This window comes from Acomys minous (genome assembly GCF_964271855.1).
Source record: "Acomys minous genome assembly, chromosome: 15".
Classification (NCBI taxonomy): domain Eukaryota; kingdom Metazoa; phylum Chordata; class Mammalia; order Rodentia; family Muridae; genus Acomys; species Acomys minous.
In genome coordinates, this window is record NC_140497.1 from 98,723,536 (window position 1) to 98,741,874 (window position 18,339).

The window sequence follows — 18,339 nt, forward strand, 5'->3', positions numbered from 1 at the left end:
GAGCTCTAAGGCTGCTAGGCCACAGCAGGCTCCACCCTGGGGCCTTAGTGGGGATAGCAGCTGAGTGTCCTCTGGCCGGCTGTCACTTCTTATGACTTCTTGCCTTAAATTCGGCTTATGGAGTATAGAGCCTCAAACGTCCCCAGGACCACTGGCCCCCACCTCCTTTTAATACGTTCTCCCCCACCCCACGCCCCCACAGGTTATTTGCAGCCAGAGGGGAAAACAAACTGAGCAACCATTTCATATTCTTTAAGGATAAGAGGATAGATTTTCTTTTTTTGAGGATAGATTTTTTTTTTTAATGCTTGTTTGGAGTATTAATCTCAAATTTAGTTCCTGCCATCTGTTTCTGTTCAGCCCCCATCCTGTGACAGTGTGGCTGCTGTTCTGCCTCTGACATTTTCATATAGCATGTAGCGGCTTTTTCTAGCGGGAGGCTTCTGACACAAACTGAGATCTGCACCACCTCCTGACTAGAGCTCTTGGAGCTGTGCACCCTCTTGCTGCCAACAAGGAATCCCCCCCCCCAAAAAAAAGCTGGAAAATACGGACTCATAAAACAGAGAGTGAAGCCAAGCATGGTGGCGCATGCCTTTTTTTTTGTTTTGTTTTTTGAGACAGGGTTTCTCTGTATAGCCTTGGCTGTCCTGGACTCGCTTTGTAGACCAGACTGGCCTCGAACTCAGCGATCCGCCTGCCTCCGTCTCCCGAGTGCTGGGATTAAAGGATTAAAGGTGTTTAATCCTAGCACTCGGGAGGCGGAGGCAGGTGGATCCTGTGAGTTCGAGGCCAGCCTGGTGTACAAAGTGAGTCTAGGATAGACAGGACTGTTAACACTAGAAACCCTGTCTCAAAAAACCAAACCAAACCAAACCAAACCAAACAAAATAGAGAGTGAAAGCACACTGCAGACATTTAACTCAGTCAGAAGCTGGAAAAGCAGGTCAGAGAGCGCAGGAAGTCATTTGTTGGCACTGAAAAGTGTTGGGGTAAAGTGGCAGTGGTGAGGCCACAGGACTTGTCCAAGATCCCGCGTAGCTAGAAAGCATCAGAGGGAGGATTTGAGCCTACGCACTCCAGGCTGGTTCACATAGGAGAGTGGTAGAGTGTTCGGATTAGGGGACCAGAGGTAAGAGTTATTATTTTTAAAGTGATTATTCTTATTTTTTTTAATGTGTACTGGTGTTTTGCCTGCTTGTATGTCTGTGCACCCTGTGCATTCCTGGTGTCCACAGAGGCCAGAAGAGGCTTTTGGACCCCTGGAAACTGGAGTCACAGATAGTTATGAGCTGCTATGTAGGTGCTGAGAATCCTGGGCTTGCTTTGTAGACCAGGCTGGCCTTGAGCTCAGAGATCTATCTGCCTGCTCTGCCTCCTGAGTGCTGGGATTAAAGGCGTGTACCACCACGCCCAGCTTCTTCTTTAAAAAAAAAAAAGCAAAAAAACAAAAAACAGATCCTTCCTCGGGTTTATTTGTAAAAACAGCATAGGACGCTGATCATCTGTAAATAGTGTGTAGGTAGGTGTGTCACAGCAGTCCATCCGTCTTCACAGTGCAGATGCCTTTTCTATGCAGCTTTCACAGGGCCCTGGGCACCTTTGGGAGCCTGAGCTGGGGCTGAAGCCTCTGTCCTGGTTTGAACCTTGGGCTGTGGTTGGTAAACTCTACTACCCTTGCTAATGTAGCTTCGAATCCACTTCCCAAGCTTGGGATGAGCCATGAAAGCAAGCTGGCTGCGTTTGTGGCTGGGGCCCTTTGGCATCTTGGGCTTAACAGCATTAGGCTTTACAAGGGCCTGTGTCTTCTTCCGGCCTTTCTTGTGCTTCTTGGCAAAGCGCATGTTCCTCAGGAACTTGGGGTCAACCCTTAGGAGACTCGTGTCTTTGTAACCAGAGTTTCTTGATGCCATTTCTGTGCCATCGGCGGGACTGGTTGTGTGTGGTGTGGTTCTTGGACTTGGCCATGTCTGCACGGTAACCCACGGCTGCCACAGCGCCTGGGACCAGAAACACTTCTTAGTGCTTTTCACTGCTGAACCATCTCTTAGGACTTATTTTAATAGGGTGAATGTTGTTTGTCGGAAAGAAAAGTAGCATTAAGAATTATTTCTAGCCGGGCATGGTGGCGCATGCCTTTAATCCCAGCACTTGGGCGGCAGAGGCAGAGGCAGGCGGATCGCTGTGAGTTCAAGGTCAGCCTGGTCTATAAAGCAAGTCCAGGACAGCCAAGGCTACACAGAGAAACCTTGTCTCAAAAAACCAAGAAAAAAAAAAGATTTATTTCTGCTAGCTGGGCAGTGGTGGCACACATCTTTAGTCCCAGCACTTGGGAGGCAGAGGCAGGTGGATCTCTATGAGTTCGAGGCCAACCTGGTCTACAAATCGAGTCCAGGACAGCCGAGGCTACACAGAGAAACCCTGTCTAGAAAAAACAAAGCAAAACAAAACAAAAACAAAAAACTTGAAAGAAAGAAAAAAAAAGATATTTCACTTCCTCAAGGAATTCCAATGGAGCTGGGCCTACATGTACATACTTTACGTGGGTGTGGGTGTGACCAAGCTTATTTCTCCACAGGTGTTTTTCCAGACAGGGTTTCCCTGTGTAGCCCTTGCTGTCCTGGAACTCTCTTTGTAGACCAGGCTGGCCTTGAACTCACGGAGATCCGCCTGCCTCCGCCTGCTGAGTGCACCCGGCTCTTCTTTGTCCTGTCCTTAGCCCCCAGATCATCACTTTGTGTGTTCCTCTCCCTTAGATATGGCAAGATTGTGTCCACTAAGGCCATCTTGGACAAGACGACAAACAAGTGCAAAGGTGAGAGAAGCTGCTTCCGGTGCTGCTGCCTCTTGCTGCCTGGAGTCTGAGGGCTCTGTGCCAGGCAGGAGTCTGGTTGCTGGCTGTTCTGTCCAATGCGGGCTTGAGGCCTTCTGAGTGGGGCTCTGAGAATTGAGGGAAGGTGGCGGGTTGCTCTGCCCAGCACTTCTGGGGGTGTCTGGAAAAGAGATGGGGGGTCCTTTACAAATGCAGGGAGTCTAGGATTTAACACCTTAGATCTGAAGCCGCAGGAGAAGGACCTCATTTCCTGTGGCCACAGAGTGGACCTGAGCTCTGCGTGGGGGGGGGGGAGGGGTCACAGGGACAGGCACCTGAGGGCAATCTCTCTCTCTCCCCCACTACATCATTTACACGGACCATAACTTCTCCTTCTATCCTCAAAAGCCTGGGCCTCCCACCTCTCTCCCACCTCCCGCCTCCCTGTGATGCTGTTTCCCTGTTCCAGGCTATGGCTTTGTGGACTTCGACAGTCCCTCAGCAGCACAGAAGGCTGTAACAGCACTGAAAGCCAGCGGTGTGCAGGCACAGATGGCTAAGGTAAGCTACTGCCCAGCCAGAGTGCTTGCGAAAGTGAAATTGATGAGAAAGTCTACAGTGCGTGCACGTGTAAGTGCGGAGCCACCTGACGTGGGTGATGGTAATTGGACTCCGGTCCTCGCCACCTTTCTGGTAGCACCTGACACAGACATGCTGAGCCAGGGTGCACCTGGCTGCTGGAGGAGGCTGTGCTGTGTGTGGCCGGCAGGAGGGCAGGGCCTCTTGGTGCTCCTGCAGCTGCCTCGCCCCGCCTTCCTAGGACAGATGGTTATAGTTTTGCAGCAGTTCTCTGAAGAAGCCGCTGTGCGACTCAGGTTCTGAGGAATGCTTTACAGGGCCTGGGAAGGGGCTTGGGGGGCGGGGGCGGGGGAGGGCAGGAAGCTAAGAGCAAGCAAGGAAGAGAACCGAGCCTCCTGCTTTGATCTCCCTGGGGCTGAGGGTTCTGTGGGCTCATCCCCTGCCCCCATGTCAATCCCCAGAAAGATAGGAGCCTTTCTGAAATCCCCACGTGTGGGATTGGCCTTGAAGAGGCATCTTGACTACTTTGAAGAAGCTGATAAGGGCAACCATTCCTGGAACTGGAGTCACAGATCGTGGGGAGCCACCATGTGGTTGCTGGGAATTGAACCCACATCCTCTGGAAGAGCAGCCAGTGCTCTTAACCACAGAGCCATCTCTCCGGCCTCAAGATAGCCGTTCTTTTTCTTTTTAAATTAAAACAAAAAAAATTTTTAATTTACCTTATGTATGAGTGCTGTCTGCATGTACACCTGCACACCAGAAGAGGGCGTCAGATCACATTACAGATGGTTGTGAGCTACCATGTGGGTGCTGGGAATTGATCTCAGGACCTCTAGGAGAGTAGCCAGTGCTCTTAACTGCTGAGCCATCTCTCCAGCCCCATTCTTGGTTTTTTTGGTTTTTGTTTTCTAATGGTTAAAGGAAAAATGAAGTGGGTAGGATGGCTCGGCATGTAATCCCAGCACTTGGGAGGCAGAGAAGGAAGATTGCTGAGAGTTCCAGGCCAGCCTGGTCTACAGAGTGAGACCTTGTCTCAAAAGAAAAAAGGAGATAGGGAGGAGGTAGAGAGAGGACCACACTGGCTGCCCTCCCAAAGGATTGGGTCCAGCTCCTTGCACCTGCGTTGTACCTTAAAAGCATCCCAACTCCTCTAGCTGGGCGGTGGTGGCGCACGCCTTTAATCCCAAGCACTCGGGAGGCAGAGGCAGGTGGATCACTGTGAGTTCAAGACCAGCGTGGCCTACAAAGTGAGTCCAGGACAGCCAGGGCTACACAGAGAAACCCTGTGTCAAACCCCCCCCCCCCCAAAAAAAAGCATCCCAACTCCAGTTCCAGGGGATCCAATACCCTCTTCTGGCCTCCATGGACAGTACATGTACACAGTACACAGACATACATGCACACAAAAACACCCATAGACGCAAAGTAAAAAAATGAATTGTAGGGACAAACAGAAGGGAAGGGAACTGAAGTTGGAAGTGGGATTAATGTTGCTGGAAATGGCTGACTAAGGCAGAGTGATGATTGAGTCTTGAAAACACAGCTCGCACGCACACACACACACACACACACACACACACACACACACACACACACACGCCTGTGATCCTAGCACATGGGAGAAAGAGACAGAGGGTCAGGAATTCAAGCTTATCCTTGGCAATTTAGCAACTTCCAAGACAACAGCAACAACAAACCAGCCTCATATGTACACGGAGAAAACCAAATCGGCAGCAAAACTGCCCTGGGGCAGAACCGCCATTCCTTGTGCTGTTTGCCTGCTAGGAACTCCTGCCCCGCCCAGCCCTGGGGCAGAACCGCCATTGTGCTGTTTGTCCCGCCCCTAGCGCAGCCTCTCACTTGGGCTCCCAGGAGACTAGACCTTCTGATGGCAACACTGAGCTTCTCTTCTTGCCGGGCCTGGTTCTTTCTTTCTTTCTTTTTTCTTTTTTTAATCTTTTAAAAAGATGTTTAAAAATATATTTTTTAAATTTATTCATATTACATCTCAGTTGTTATCACATCCCTTATATCCTCCCATTCCTCCCTCCCTCCCATTTTCCCCTATGACTGTGACTGAGGGGGACCTCTTCCCCCTGTAGATGCTCATAGGGTATTAGTCTCTTCTTGGATTTTTTTTTTTTTTTTTTTTTGGTTTTTTGAGACAGGGTTTCTCTGTGTAGTCTTGGTTGTCCTGGACTTGCTTTGTAGACCAGGCTGGCCTTGAACTCACAATGATACACCTGCCTCTGCCTCCTGAGTGCTGGGATTAAAGGTGTGCGCCACCACACCTGGCTTCAGGGCTGGTTCTTTTTTTTTTTTTTTTTTTTTTTAAAGATTTATTTACAGTGTTCTGTCTGCATGTACACCTGCAGGCCAGAAGAGGGCATCAGATTACATTATAGATGGTTGTGAGCCACCATGTAGTTGCTAGGAATTGAATTCAGGACCTCTGGAAGACCAGACAGTGCTCTTAACCTCTGAGCCATCTCTCCAGCCCACCTCGGGCCTGGTTCTTAAAGGCACTGTCAAACATGGTTGGTGGCTTGTGTGACTGGACTGTACAGTAGTGGACAGACTGGAAATTACAGACAGCTAAGAATCTCTTTGTTTGGAACCCCCTAAATGTTTCTTTTCTCAAATGTTTTTATTTTGTATGTGAGGGCCAAGGATGGCCCAGGAATAAACAGGTGAGCCTCAGTCTTCACTTTTCTGTTCATAGCAACAGGAACAAGACCCCACAAACTTATACATCTCAAACCTCCCGCTGTCCATGGATGAGCAGGAGCTGGAGGGCATGCTGAAGCCCTTCGGCCAGGTCATCTCCACTCGAATCCTCCGAGACACTACTGGGACCAGCAGAGGGGTTGGCTTTGCAAGGTAAGAGATGGTTAAACAATGTGGCTGAAAAGACATAAGTAAGGAAAACACACCAAAATAATGGGCAAAAACACCTGCTAAGAGCCAGCCAGGTGGCTCAGCAGGGAAAGGCACTGTACCCCAAGCCTGATGGCCAGAGTCTGACCCCTTCACACGGCAGAAGGAGAGAAACAGCAGCCTGTGGTCCTTTGATCTTCTCATGTGCTGTCCTTCTGCACACACACAGTCAACATATAAAATACAAAAGAAAATTGTCTAAAGCCCTGGTAACAAGTCTACTTTGAGTGTGTGTGTGTGTGTGTATGTGTGTGTGTGCATGCACGCGCGCGCGTGTGTGTGTGTGCGCGTGCGCGCGTGCGTGCGTGCGTGTGTGTGTGTGTGTGTGTGTGTGTGTGTGTGTGTGTGCGCGCGCGCTGAATATCCAACCAAGGGCCTGGCACGTAACTCCTTGAGCCGACTGCATTCCTACTGCCTTTGCCTTCCGAATGTCGGGGTTCCAGGCGCCGCCCCATGCCTCACAGCTTCCTTTCCGTCTTTCATCCCCTCCCACCACCTTCCCCTAACCCAGAGCAGAATAATTCTGTATGCTCCCTTCTATGACCTCATTCTAAGTCTACCAGGTCTGTGATTTACAAGCGGGAGGGAGCGACTCCCCAGATTCCCCACCCTCACCCCAAGAACAGACAACAGAGCACAGCCTGGTCGGTCCTCAGATCAATATGATGAAATGGAACAACCTGTACGGCGGCTGCCCTGTGCCTGACCTTTAGTTCTCTGTCTTGCTCCCCAGGCCGCCCTCTTCTGGGCTCGTGTGTCATGGAGCTTAAGCTGATCCTAGCCCTATTAGCTAAACAGGATTTATTGAAAGACTTTGTTTGGGTGCTGGCAAGATGGCTCAACAGGTAAAGATGCTTGCTGCCAAGCCTGCCTACCTGAGTTTGACCCACAGACTCACATGGTAGAGAAAGAGACTCCCCACAAGTCCTCTGATCCCCAACTCGCATGCCCCCGACATAGAATAAATATACGTAAAAGTTAGTGACACATGCCTGTAGTCCCAGCACTCGGGAGGCAGATGTGGGCGGACAGCCAGGTGAGTTTCACTTGAAATGAGACTGTTGGTTGGCTGCTCAACAGTCTGGGGCCTTGTGTTTCAGTCTCTGCCCACGAGTACTCAGACTACAAGTGATGTGGGTGTCGTGGCCCACTCTGTGATCCTAACATTTGGGAGACAGAGGCAAGAGGATAAGGAACGCTTGCACTACATGAGACCCTGTCTCAAAGAACACCCCAAATAAAACAGGCTGCGGCTAGGAAACAAAATGTTCTGAGCAGGCTCAGTCTGAGTGGCGCCACCTAAGAGCAACTCAGGTATGACAAGAGGAAATTCCCTGGGCTTGTGCTCATGGCTTTTCGGCTCTCACTTTTTTTTTTTTGGTTTTTCAAGACAGGGTTTCTCTGTGTAGCCTTGGCTGCCCTGGACTTGCTTTGTAGACCAGGCTGGCCTCGAACCCACAGAGATATACCTGCCTCTGCCTCCTGAGTGCTGGGATTAATGGCGTGTGCCACCACTGCCTGGCTCTCACCCGGTAATTTAGTAGACTTTGAGCCCCACCTCACCAGTAGCTGGGATTAAAGGACAGCCAGTGTTTTGTTTAGTTGTATTTTTTTATTACATTTTCTCTGTTACTTTGTGAGCTTGTGTGTATGTGTATTCGTGTGGCTATGCAAGTGCCACGGCAGGAGTGCATAGGTCAGGGGACAACTTTAGGAATCGGTCTCCTCTTTACCATGTAGGTTCCAGGGTCAAACTCATGTTGCCAGACCGGGAGGCAGGCTCCTTGACCTGCCGAGCCATCTTGCCAGCCCAAGTGGAGAGCCGCTAAAATCCTGTCATGTGTAGACTGAGACAGGGGATCTCCAGGTCAGAGCTAACATGGGCTGTATACGACAAGATTCCCATTTTAGAAGAGGAACCACGCAGGGGTCTGTGTTGTGCACATATGCGAAAGGCAGCCAGCTGCCCTGAGTGTTCTAACTGTAGAGCTTTGGGTGCTGCCACACGCTGGCACCTGCATCATTTCTCTCTCTGTGCTTTTTCCCCTAGCAGGAAGCTGTAATGAAGTAGTTGCTGACATAGCCCCTTCTCTCTCCATGGAACACGAGCCCTCACCCCCTTGAAAAACCATTTATTTATGCCAGGCGGTGGTGGCACACACCTTTACTCCCAGCACTCAGAAGGCAGAAGCAGTCGGGTCTCTGAGTTCGAGGCCAGCCTGGTCTACCCATTGAGGTCCAGGACAGGCAAGGCTACACAGGGAAACCCTCGTGGGGGAAACAAGTATGCCATAGCACTTGTGTGGAGGCCAGAGGACGGCCACAGGAGCCACCTCTCTCCCTTCACTCTGTGTGTGTTCTGGGGATCACTTAGCTCCTCAGGCCTGGCTGTAGTACCTTTACCACTGAGCTATCTCACTGGCACAGTGAGCTTCAACTGCCAGAGAACGATATGCCATAGCTAACTGGGCCTTCATAATTATTTCCAGAAATAAAAATAAGTATCAACAAAACCATAGTTCATATCGTTTCATCAAAGAAACAAAATTTAGAAATTAAAAAAAAATTAACTGGGCATGGTGGTGCACGCTTTTAATCCCAGCACTCGGGAGGCAGAGGCAGGTGGATCTCTGTAAGTTCAAGGCCAGCCTGGTCTACAAAGCGAGTCCAGGACAGCCAAAATTACACAGAGAAACCCTGTCTTGAAAAACCAAAAGAAAAGAAAAAAGAAAAAATTTTTAAAGATTTATTGCATATACAGTGTTCTGCCTGCACATACACCTGCAGGCCAGAAGAGGGCATCAGATCTCATTATAGATGGTTGTGAGCCACCATGTGGTTGCTGTGAATTGAACTCAGGACCTTTGGAAGAACAGACAGTGCTCTTAACCTCTGAGCCATCTCTCCATCCCAGAAACAAAGCTTTTCATATTTATTTTCATGTGTATGAGCCTGCTGCCTTCAGAGGTCAGATGAGGGCACCAGACCTGGAGTTACACATTGTTGTGAGCTCTTGAGACAGAACCTGGGTCCTCTGCAAGAGCAGTAAGTAATTTTACCCACTGAGCCGTTTCTTTACTTCCCCTCACTCCCTTTTTTGAGACAAGTTCTCGGCCCCCCGCCCCTCCCCTCTCTTTCTTTCTGTTTTTTTGTTTTTTGTTTTTTTTTGTTTGGTTTTTTGAGACAGGGTCTCTCTGTGCAGTCCTGGCTGTCCTGGACTCACTCTGTAGACCAGGTTGGCCTCGAACTCACAGAGATCTGCCTGTCTCTGCCTCCCTAGTGCTGGGATTAAAGGTGAGCATCCCCGCACCTGGCGAGATGGGGTCTCATTTTAGTCATTTTAGGAACTTGATAAGACCCAGGCTGGCCTCGAGCTCTCAGAGCGCCTGCCCCTTCTTCCTGAGCGCTGAGAGTAAAGGAGTGCACCACCATGCTGGCATCATTAGGATTTTTTTTTTTAATTGTTTAACAGACACCTGAAAAACTTTTTTTGTTTATTTGTTTGATGTGTACAAATGCGCATGTGTTGAGGTCAGAGGATGACCACAGAAGTTGGATTTCTCCATATACCCTGTGGGATGGGACTCAAGTTGCTGCCCCTGCAGGCACAGGCCTTTTCCCAATCAACCTCAGCCCTCCACTAGGAATTTTACAGTAAAGGCCTGGGGATGGACTCCTGAGTATTTTCCTGTCTTATTTGACAAACTCCACCACTGCATAAAAACCAGACATGCAGGAGTGTTACTGCAATGGCAACACTGAGGCAGGAGAATCAGATCAAAGTCATCCTTAGGTAGAGGGTTCGAGGCCAGCCAGAGGTCTATATACACACATTCTGTCTTTAAAAATAAAAAAGGAGCCAGGCATGGTGGCAGGCGGATTGCTGTGAGTTCCAGGCCAGCCTGGTCTACAAAGAGAGTTCCAGGATAGCCAGAGAAATCCTGTCTCGAAAAAAAAACAAAAAATAAATAAGAATAAAAAGGGAAAGAGATAGCTTTGCAACGGAAACTCCATGCGTGTATCTCACACAACTTCCTGAGCGTTGTGTGGGGCTAGGAACCTGGGTTTTCTCACTGGATGTCTGTAGAACACACGTCCTGGGCAGGTGAGAGCCTTATTCCTCACTTGTGTCTTAGGATGGAGTCCACAGAGACGTGTGAAGCTGTCATCACCCACTTTAATGGAAAGTATATAAAGACACCCCCCGGAGTAGCAGGTGAGGCCTCTGGGACTTGGGCTGGGAGCCACTGGAGGTGTGAGCTGTACCATGGCCCAGCAACTGTCCGCTTTTTCTCTCACCAGCACCCTCTGACCCCTTGCTTTGCAAATTTGCTGATGGTGGGCCAAAGAAACGACAGAACCACGGAAAATTTGTGCAAAATGGACGGGCCTGGCCAAGGAACGGAGAAATGGTAAAAAGATCTCTGAGGAAGTACACACACTGGAGGCATTGGCTTTGGGAGCAGGATGTGTGGCCGAGCCCTGCCGAATGTTTCCTTGATTTTCAGTGCGGTTTTACAACCTATACAATCCCCCAAAAGGTGGGACGTGTGGGTCCTCTGGGCTTGCAATATGAACACTGCGTTCTTTCTTATAGGGTGGTATGGCCTTGACCTATGACCCCACCGCGGCTCTTCAGAATGGGTAAGGGTATTTCATGTAATTAAATCACCTGAAAAGGTCAGTGGTTTGTGTCCAGGCACTTTGGTTCTCAAATAGCAGTGGAGATAGCTCTGGTTCCCTGAGGCTTCTCACTGAACAAAGCTCTTTCCTATAGGTTGTACCCAGCCCCTTACAGTATTGCTCACAGCAGGATGCTTGCCCAGTCTGCACTCTCCCCGTATCTTCCATCTCCTGTGTCCTCCTATCAGGTAAGCTGTGGGGCTTTTCTATGAAGTACACAAGTAATGGTATATAGGAGTGTAATGTGTGATTTATGCATGTATATAAACAGCATGTATTCCTGTATGTGTGCCCATGCATAGTTGTGTGTATATAAACACTTTTAGAGGCGTCCTCTTGAGCTGGCACGGTGGTGCATACATTTAATCCCAGCACTCTGGAGGCAGAGGTGGATCTGTGTGATTTCCAGGACAGCCTGATCTACAGAGTGAGTTCCAGGACAGCCAGGGCTACATAAGAGAGACCTTGTTTCAAAAAGAAAGCCATCCTCTTTTTACCATCCCAAGTAAACTTGTGTTCACTGCCTTTTGTATATGACTTTCATGTGAGTAAGTTCATGTGTGGGGCTTTGGGAGTAATTTATTTTATAAAAAATGTAACCATATTTAAAATATTTTGTTATTCTTACAACATCTTTTACTTTATGTGTATGAGTATTTTGCTTGCACGTATCTATGTGCACTAAGTGTGTGCTTGGTGCCTTAGGTCAGCAGGTGGTGGATCCCCTGGAACTGATGCCTGTGAGCGTGCGCGCATGTGTGTGTGTGTGTGTGTGTGTATGTGTGTCTGTCGGGAACCAATCCAGAGTTCTCTGGGAAAGCAGAACCGTCTTTCAGCCCCAATATCTTCTTTTAAGATCATTTTATTCTCTCTCCCTCTCCCTCTGTGTGTGTATGTTTTCTTTGTGTGTTCTCTGTGCACGTGCTCTGTGTGTGGTGTCTGTGTTCTCTGTCCACTCTCTCTGTTCTGTGTTTATTTTCTGTGCATTTTGTGTGTGCGTTCTCTGTTCTCTCTCTCCCCCTCCCTCTCCCCCTCCCCCTCCCCCTCCCCGGTAGGTTCTGGGGACCTAATTCAGGTCATCAGATTTGGTAACATGCCTTTACCTGCTGGGCTATTTTATCAGCCCCTTTGCCTGTGTTTAACTGGGTGTCTTGAGTTGTAAGCTGCTAGTATGTGTAAACAGCTTGTTCTTTTTCATTTTTAAAGTTGTTGAAACAGGGTCTCAGTATGCAGCCCTGGCTGGTCTGGGACTCAGATTCACCTGCTTCTGCTTTCCTAGTGCTGGGATTAAAGGCGTGCGCCACCACCGCCCAAGACAGGGTCTCTCTGTGTAGCCCTGGGTGTCCTGGACTCACTTTTGTAGACCAGGCTGGCCTCGAACTCACAGATTCACCTGCCTCTGCCTCCCGGGTGCTGGGATTAGAGGTGTGTGCCACCATGCCTGGCTTTCGTTTGTTTGGTTTTTCTTTTTCTTTTCTTTTTAAAAAAAATCTTATTTAATTTTAATCTATGTGCATTGGTGTGAAAGTGTCAGATCTTGGAGTTACAGACAGTTGTGAGCTGCCATGTGGATGCTGAGAATTGAACCCGGGTCCTTTGGTAGAGCAGGCAGTGCTCTTAACCACTGAGCCATCTCTCCAGTCCCTGTTTTGTTTTTTTTCAAGACAGGGTTTCTCTGTGTAGCCCTGACTATCCTGGAACTCTCTTTGTAGACCAGGCTGGCGTTGAACTCACAGCGATGCACCTGCCTCTGCTTCCTGAGTGCTGGGATTACAGGCCTGTGCCACCACCGCCCGGCTGACAGCTTTTGTTCTGGAGGGACATGTCAGTGTGGTGGGTTGCTGAGCATTCTCCATCACTGAGCCTAGGGAGTTAACATTTATTTGTTTTTGCTTGTATCAGAGAATGACTCAGACGTCTCCTCTACAAGTACCTAACCCATCTTGGATGCAACACCAGTCGTACCTCATGCAGCCTTCAGTGAGTGTTCAGAAGTGGGCAGAAGCAAGAGCTGTAAACAAAAGCAAAGGGCTTTGATTGTCATCATATGTGGGTGTGAGTTCTGGCTCGGTGCATTGTGCAAACCAACAGTAAACTTTAGTTCTGTGGCTCTACAGACTGAAGGTCAGGGTGCCGTTTGTATTGCAGAGCCGGGTTACTCTCGACAGTTCTGTAGTTCCTGTGCAGCTTGCTTACCACTTATTTGCAGTTAATAAACTATTCTTAAAAAGCAAATAAAAATCTGGGTGTAGTGACACATACCTTTAATCGCAACACTTGGGACGCAGAGGCAGGCAGATCTCTGAGTTTGAGGCCAGCCTGGTCTATAAAGAGAGTTCTAGGACAGCCAGGACTACACAGAGAAACCCTGTCTTAAAAAAAAAAAAAAGGAAATAAAATGGTGGCTCTGCTTGCCCCATGAGCCTGTGCTGCATAACCTTTTCCTTCATTGTGTTCTCTAGGGCTCAGTTCTGACACCAGGGATGGACCATGCCCTCTCTCTCCAGCCTGCCTCCCTGATGGGACATCTTACCCAGCAACTGGGCCACCTGTCACTCAACAGCTTGGGCACGGTAAAGGATTGTCTCTAGATTATCAACTCCCGCAGAGTAAGAACTGCCTGTGAGATGCTCCTTGGCACCGTAGTTACGAGGATCGAAGTGTTTCAGGGCCAGTAAAGGTGCACTCAGAGCCGCACTCAGGAGGCTGAGGCAGGAAGACCGTCAAAGGTTCAAGGCCACCGATACACAGGAAAGAACCTCTCACAGAACCAGGATGTTCTCAACACGAGTGTACTCTTAGGCAGCAGCACGCGCTCCTGGGAACCTCTCACTGGGGATGCTAAGGAAAGGGTGAAGCTCACCTTTTGCAGGAAAGCGAGGGTGTGGAGGAAGAGGTGACCAGCCAGTGCCCCAGGAACACTTTTAAGAAGCACCCACACCAATGAGTTAGCTGTGTTTCTCAAAGCTCCTAAGTGCTTTATCCTAGCTCAGAAACACTGTTTTTCATTCCAGTTCATGCCAGCTGCGGCCGCTATGCAAGGAGCTTGCGTCTCCCAGTATCCCACTGTGCCTTCCTCCAGTGTTTCTGTTGAGGTAGGAGCATTCCTTCTTTGCAGTGAGGCTAGCACACATGAAAGGCAGATTTCTGTCCTGAGCAAGCCCTGTCTCTCAGCACTGCTGACTCTTCCTCACTGGTGGGTGTGAGGCGCTCAGGAAGAAGGCTTCCCTGCTGTTCTCAGCCAGCCTGCTCAGCTCAGTTAGGTTGCTAACTTCAGTTGCTTCAATGCTCAGAAAATGAGCAATTGTTTAAGTGTTTTTTAAGGCAGCTGGACTATTTCGCCCTCTTTCCAGCAGCCTGGATGCTGTGTGCACACCTGCGGCTGGGGAGTGGGTGAATTGGGGAGGCGTCTTCAGTGGGAGGTGCGCAGGGGAACGCTTCAGTAACTTTCGTTGACCCTGATACAGGAGAGCAGTGGTCAGCAGAACCAAGTGGCAGTGGAGACCCCCTCAGACCATGGGCTCTATCCTTTCCAGTTCAGCAAGTAATGAGGTAAGACCTTTATGATGGGAGATAGCTGCTTGCTGCTTGGTCTGGCCTATAGCCAGACAGGTTAGCTGTCACACCCCTCCATACCTGCTCCAGCCTATGCCTCCTTTGGGATTCTTGCCCCATCTTTGGTAAACAGACTTCCGAAGGTTCAGCAGGTGGCCAGTGTTCCCTCACAGGCCCTGGCACTCTTCCTTGGGCTAGTTTCCCATGTTGCTTTTTGTATGTGCTACATTTAAGATCAAAAAGTCTTTTCTTTTGCAAAGAAGTTTCTTGCTTTGTATTTAATTGCAGTGGACCTTTCCCCTACCCCAAAGACTCTGGCTGAGCTGCTTCTGGTCCTCATGAAAAGGTTTGGGTATGTTGGAATTGCTTAGGAAGACTTTTTCAACGATTTCTTTAAAAAAGAAGAAAAAATAGTGCTGGAGAATCGATGAAGGAGCCCTGAGTGCCGAAACTAGTTATGGACTATTTTTGATATTTGTCAGTATGTGTTTTAATATGCAGACTTAAATTTTGTTTTGCAAAGTTCTCAGCTCACACACTGCACCTCCCTCCCTTTAAGACAGGGAACGTAGACCAGACTGGCCTTGAACTCTTGTTTCCTGAGTGCACCACTATGCCTGGCTAGTTGCCTTTTTTTTTTAAACTTCTTGTCCAGATTTTTTTCCTTTTACATTTAGCCGAGCCTGCCTACTTTGCCTTTTTATAGTTTCTGTTTGGTTTTTCAAGACAGGGTTTCTCTGTGTAGCCCTGGTTGTCCTTGAACTCAAGGCTTGGCCTTGAACTCACAAGAGATCTGCCTGCCTCTGCCTCAAGTGCTAGGATTACAGGCATGCACCTCTTTTTTACAGTTTTTAATTTGTAAAATTGACTTAAATTTCATGTGGAACTGGGGTAAGGGAGAGCAACACACAAGTAGAGAAGTGCGGACAGTAGAGGTGGCTTTCCCACTGCCCTCCTGTCCTAGGAGACAAGAGAGACTACACTTTGCCTTCAGGAAGCAGATGAGTGACATTGTGCAGCCTTTGGAAGCCAAATCTGGTGGACAGTGCTACAGACAAGTGTCATCCAGCTTCAGGACCCTGGGACATCTGCTCTGCCTCCTGGAGGGTCTTCATTCTGGCCAAGGTCTCACGCCGAGGAAGTTCTGTCCTTCACTTTACCTGGAGGTGGATTTGTCCCCAACAAGCTGCTGCCGTCTATGTTGCTGCTTATCATTCCTGATTGCCATGCCTGGAGATTGGTCATGTATGCTTGGCAAGTAGTTGTCACAGACCAAGGATGGTCCTCAACACCAGACAGTACACAGCCCCACCTCACCCCTCCCTCCCTAGCAGATTTGTCTAACCAAAGTATGTTTGTACCTTTTGGGGTAGGTGAAATCCCCAACATAGAGCCTGCAACCTTCCTGTAACTGACCAGTAGTGCCAGCTATGACTTTGAATTCTGACCATTCTGCCTTCTGGAGGATCATTCTGTCTAGGGTCTCACAGTATGTCATCCAAACTACACATGGCTTTACTTATGCTGTACCTTGTCGCATCACTTAATCAGCAGGAGCTGTCTTAGCAGGGCTCACTCTTGGTTGTATGCATGCGGTTTGAAGGGATGAAAGTGGAAACTGTTCTGCCTAGCCCTGGTGTGTTTGGACCCCTTCCCCAGGGAACCAGAACACCAGAAATAATATTCCTTCTTGTGGAAGGACAACAGGGTGCTAGAATAGAAAAAAGACAATAATACACCCAGCTCATTACCTGAAAGGTCAGGAGGGACCTTAAAGACAGGCATTTCAAAACTGTCCTCCTCTACAAGGCCTTCCTCACACAGTCACAGGCACACACACCTCCACGAGATAGTTACGCACGTGCAGAGGCTGGTGTGGAAGAGGAAGCTGTTTCTGCAGCTGTGTGGGACTCCAGGCGTGGTTGTGCTGTGCATTTTGGGAATAAAGGGCTGAGGGCAGTGGACAGCAGAGTATAAAGTACAGAATTACCAGTTTTCTCACTGGAGCTTCCAGCCTGAGGCAGATACATCCAGTTAAAGGGCTCTACTTCTCAGTGACAGCACACCATCCTGACAAACAGGGTCCTGTAGACAGTCCTCTTTGCCACTGTTGCTGATGGCCTTACATTTTGAATTACCTTTTGAGGGTTTCCTCATGTGAGCACACTGGTTAGATTCCAGTGTTTCTGGTTGAACAGGTGTGAGCATGGGAAAGGAAGACAACTTGTAATTTTATTTTTATAGTAGCTAAATGGCACTGCGTAACTTCTGCTTGGTGAGTCCATCCACTCTTTTCCTCTCATTAGCTCATTGCTCCAGATTGTAGTGACTGGAGACAACAGGATGCAGCTGTGAGGGATGGTCCCTGGGAAGCCAGGGAGAGCTGTAAGCCATTGCTCCACCACGCTGCCCAAGGCTCTTAATACGTGCCTGAATCCTGTCTGAATGGAGGCCAGATTTTTCTTTCTGCACTTAATATCCCCCACTCGTTATAGATGCTCATACCACACTTAAAATGAGGTGTTTTGTGTTTTTGTATCCAGTTAGAATATAACCAGAGCCTACACCAGTGATGTGCAATCCTTTACTAGGCTCCAGACGGAGAAGGTGCTGGCATTAACTAGGAAGATGTGGGAACAATGAGGTATTTTTAGTGTTTTAACCCAAGGATTTGAAGAGCTGCCCAAAGCCTGTGAAGGAACAGCTCTTGTCAATAGTAAAGATAAGGCAGTGGTGAGGCATTAACTGCTACAGGGGGAAGGGTCACTCTGTTGTTCCTGCTTTCAGTCCCTCCCAACAAGCAGGCATCCCTCTGAGTCCCCGTCCCCACCCCCACCCCGACCCCCGACCTCTGGAAAGTGGAACTGCACCACTGAGGCCTACTTGTCAAGAGCGATGCAGTTGAGTAGGTGGTCAGGCCCAAACTCACCCAGCCTTTCTGAGACCTGAGTCTCCTGTCAGCTCATCTCTCAAAATGTGCCTTGTTAGCCTGCCTTCTAAAGTGCCTTCAGGTACCAGGGCACTCCTGAAGTAGATTCAGGCTCTACAAGAGCCTGCCTTCACTCAGCAGCTAAAACCAGTCTGTGTTAGTCTCCATGTGGCAGCGATGCTCTCACCTTCCCCACAATCTCTCTTCTCTGTTTGCTTATTCACGATAAGCATTTACCGTCCAAGCAAATCTCCAAGCTTCCTCGTCCTCATTACTCAACTACCTCAGTCTCCCGATTCAACAAGGCACAAGCGCCTACTTGCTTAACATCATCCTTAGGACAACTGCAAGCTCTTCAGGTCTAAGTTGACACTGCTCTTTCTGGATTATCTTTTGTGATGTTGCTCCCTGATCACCTACAAGCCAGGGGCTGAGCTGTGTAGTCTGATGCCAACTTTGGAGCAGCTTAAGACCCCAGAATAAGAGGACTGATGGGTGGCTGCCGCAGAGCTGCTTGTGGCTTGAACAGCTCCTGCCCCTTCCTGAGCGGGCCGGGTGATGGCTATTGGATGCACTTATCACCCAGGAGAGCAAGTTAATTTATACATATCCCCTTTACCCAGAAACCTGCAGTTCTATATTCTTCCATGTCTGCTCCAATACTACCTCTCTTTCGCTTGCTCTCCTTCCCTGTGATTTATAAGAGCTTTACTTTTGCTAACGTTAACCTTTTTTCTTTAAAAATAAATAAAACACAAAGGCCTGTCTTAGCGTCTTGTCTGTCACTGTAGAGGGAAAACTGGTGATACCACGTTAGGTCTGCCTGGGAGTTGGACGTACC

The 18,339-nt window shown here is 48.9% G+C and overlaps 1 protein-coding gene across 13 annotated transcripts in view; it reads left to right on the forward strand.

The window, feature by feature from the left end:
- The window catches only part of RBMS2 (RNA binding motif single stranded interacting protein 2), an 89,169-nt gene extending 70,912 nt beyond the window's left edge, over window positions 1-18,257 (forward strand). For 6 of the 13 annotated variants that reach the window (XM_084758547.1, XM_084758545.1, XM_084758556.1 and 3 more), the window contains 12 exons: window positions 2,757-2,815; window positions 3,282-3,373; window positions 6,117-6,274; window positions 10,468-10,547; window positions 10,634-10,743; window positions 10,929-10,975; window positions 11,109-11,202; window positions 12,917-12,994; window positions 13,477-13,587; window positions 14,029-14,109; window positions 14,482-14,566; window positions 14,858-18,257. In XM_084758547.1, coding sequence (XP_084614673.1) covers window positions 2,757-2,815; window positions 3,282-3,373; window positions 6,117-6,274; window positions 10,468-10,547; window positions 10,634-10,743; window positions 10,929-10,975; window positions 11,109-11,202; window positions 12,917-12,994; window positions 13,477-13,587; window positions 14,029-14,109; window positions 14,482-14,562 — 991 coding nt within the window. In that variant the 3' untranslated portion in view covers window positions 14,563-14,566; window positions 14,858-18,257. The remainder of the gene's footprint in view (window positions 1-2,756; window positions 2,816-3,281; window positions 3,374-6,116; window positions 6,275-10,467; window positions 10,548-10,633; window positions 10,744-10,928; window positions 10,976-11,108; window positions 11,203-12,916; window positions 12,995-13,476; window positions 13,588-14,028; window positions 14,110-14,481; window positions 14,567-14,857) is intronic. The other 7 variants (XM_084758549.1, XM_084758550.1, XM_084758553.1 and 4 more) reach the window with 7 other exon arrangements.
- The last annotated feature ends 82 nt before the right edge of the window (window positions 18,258-18,339 follow it).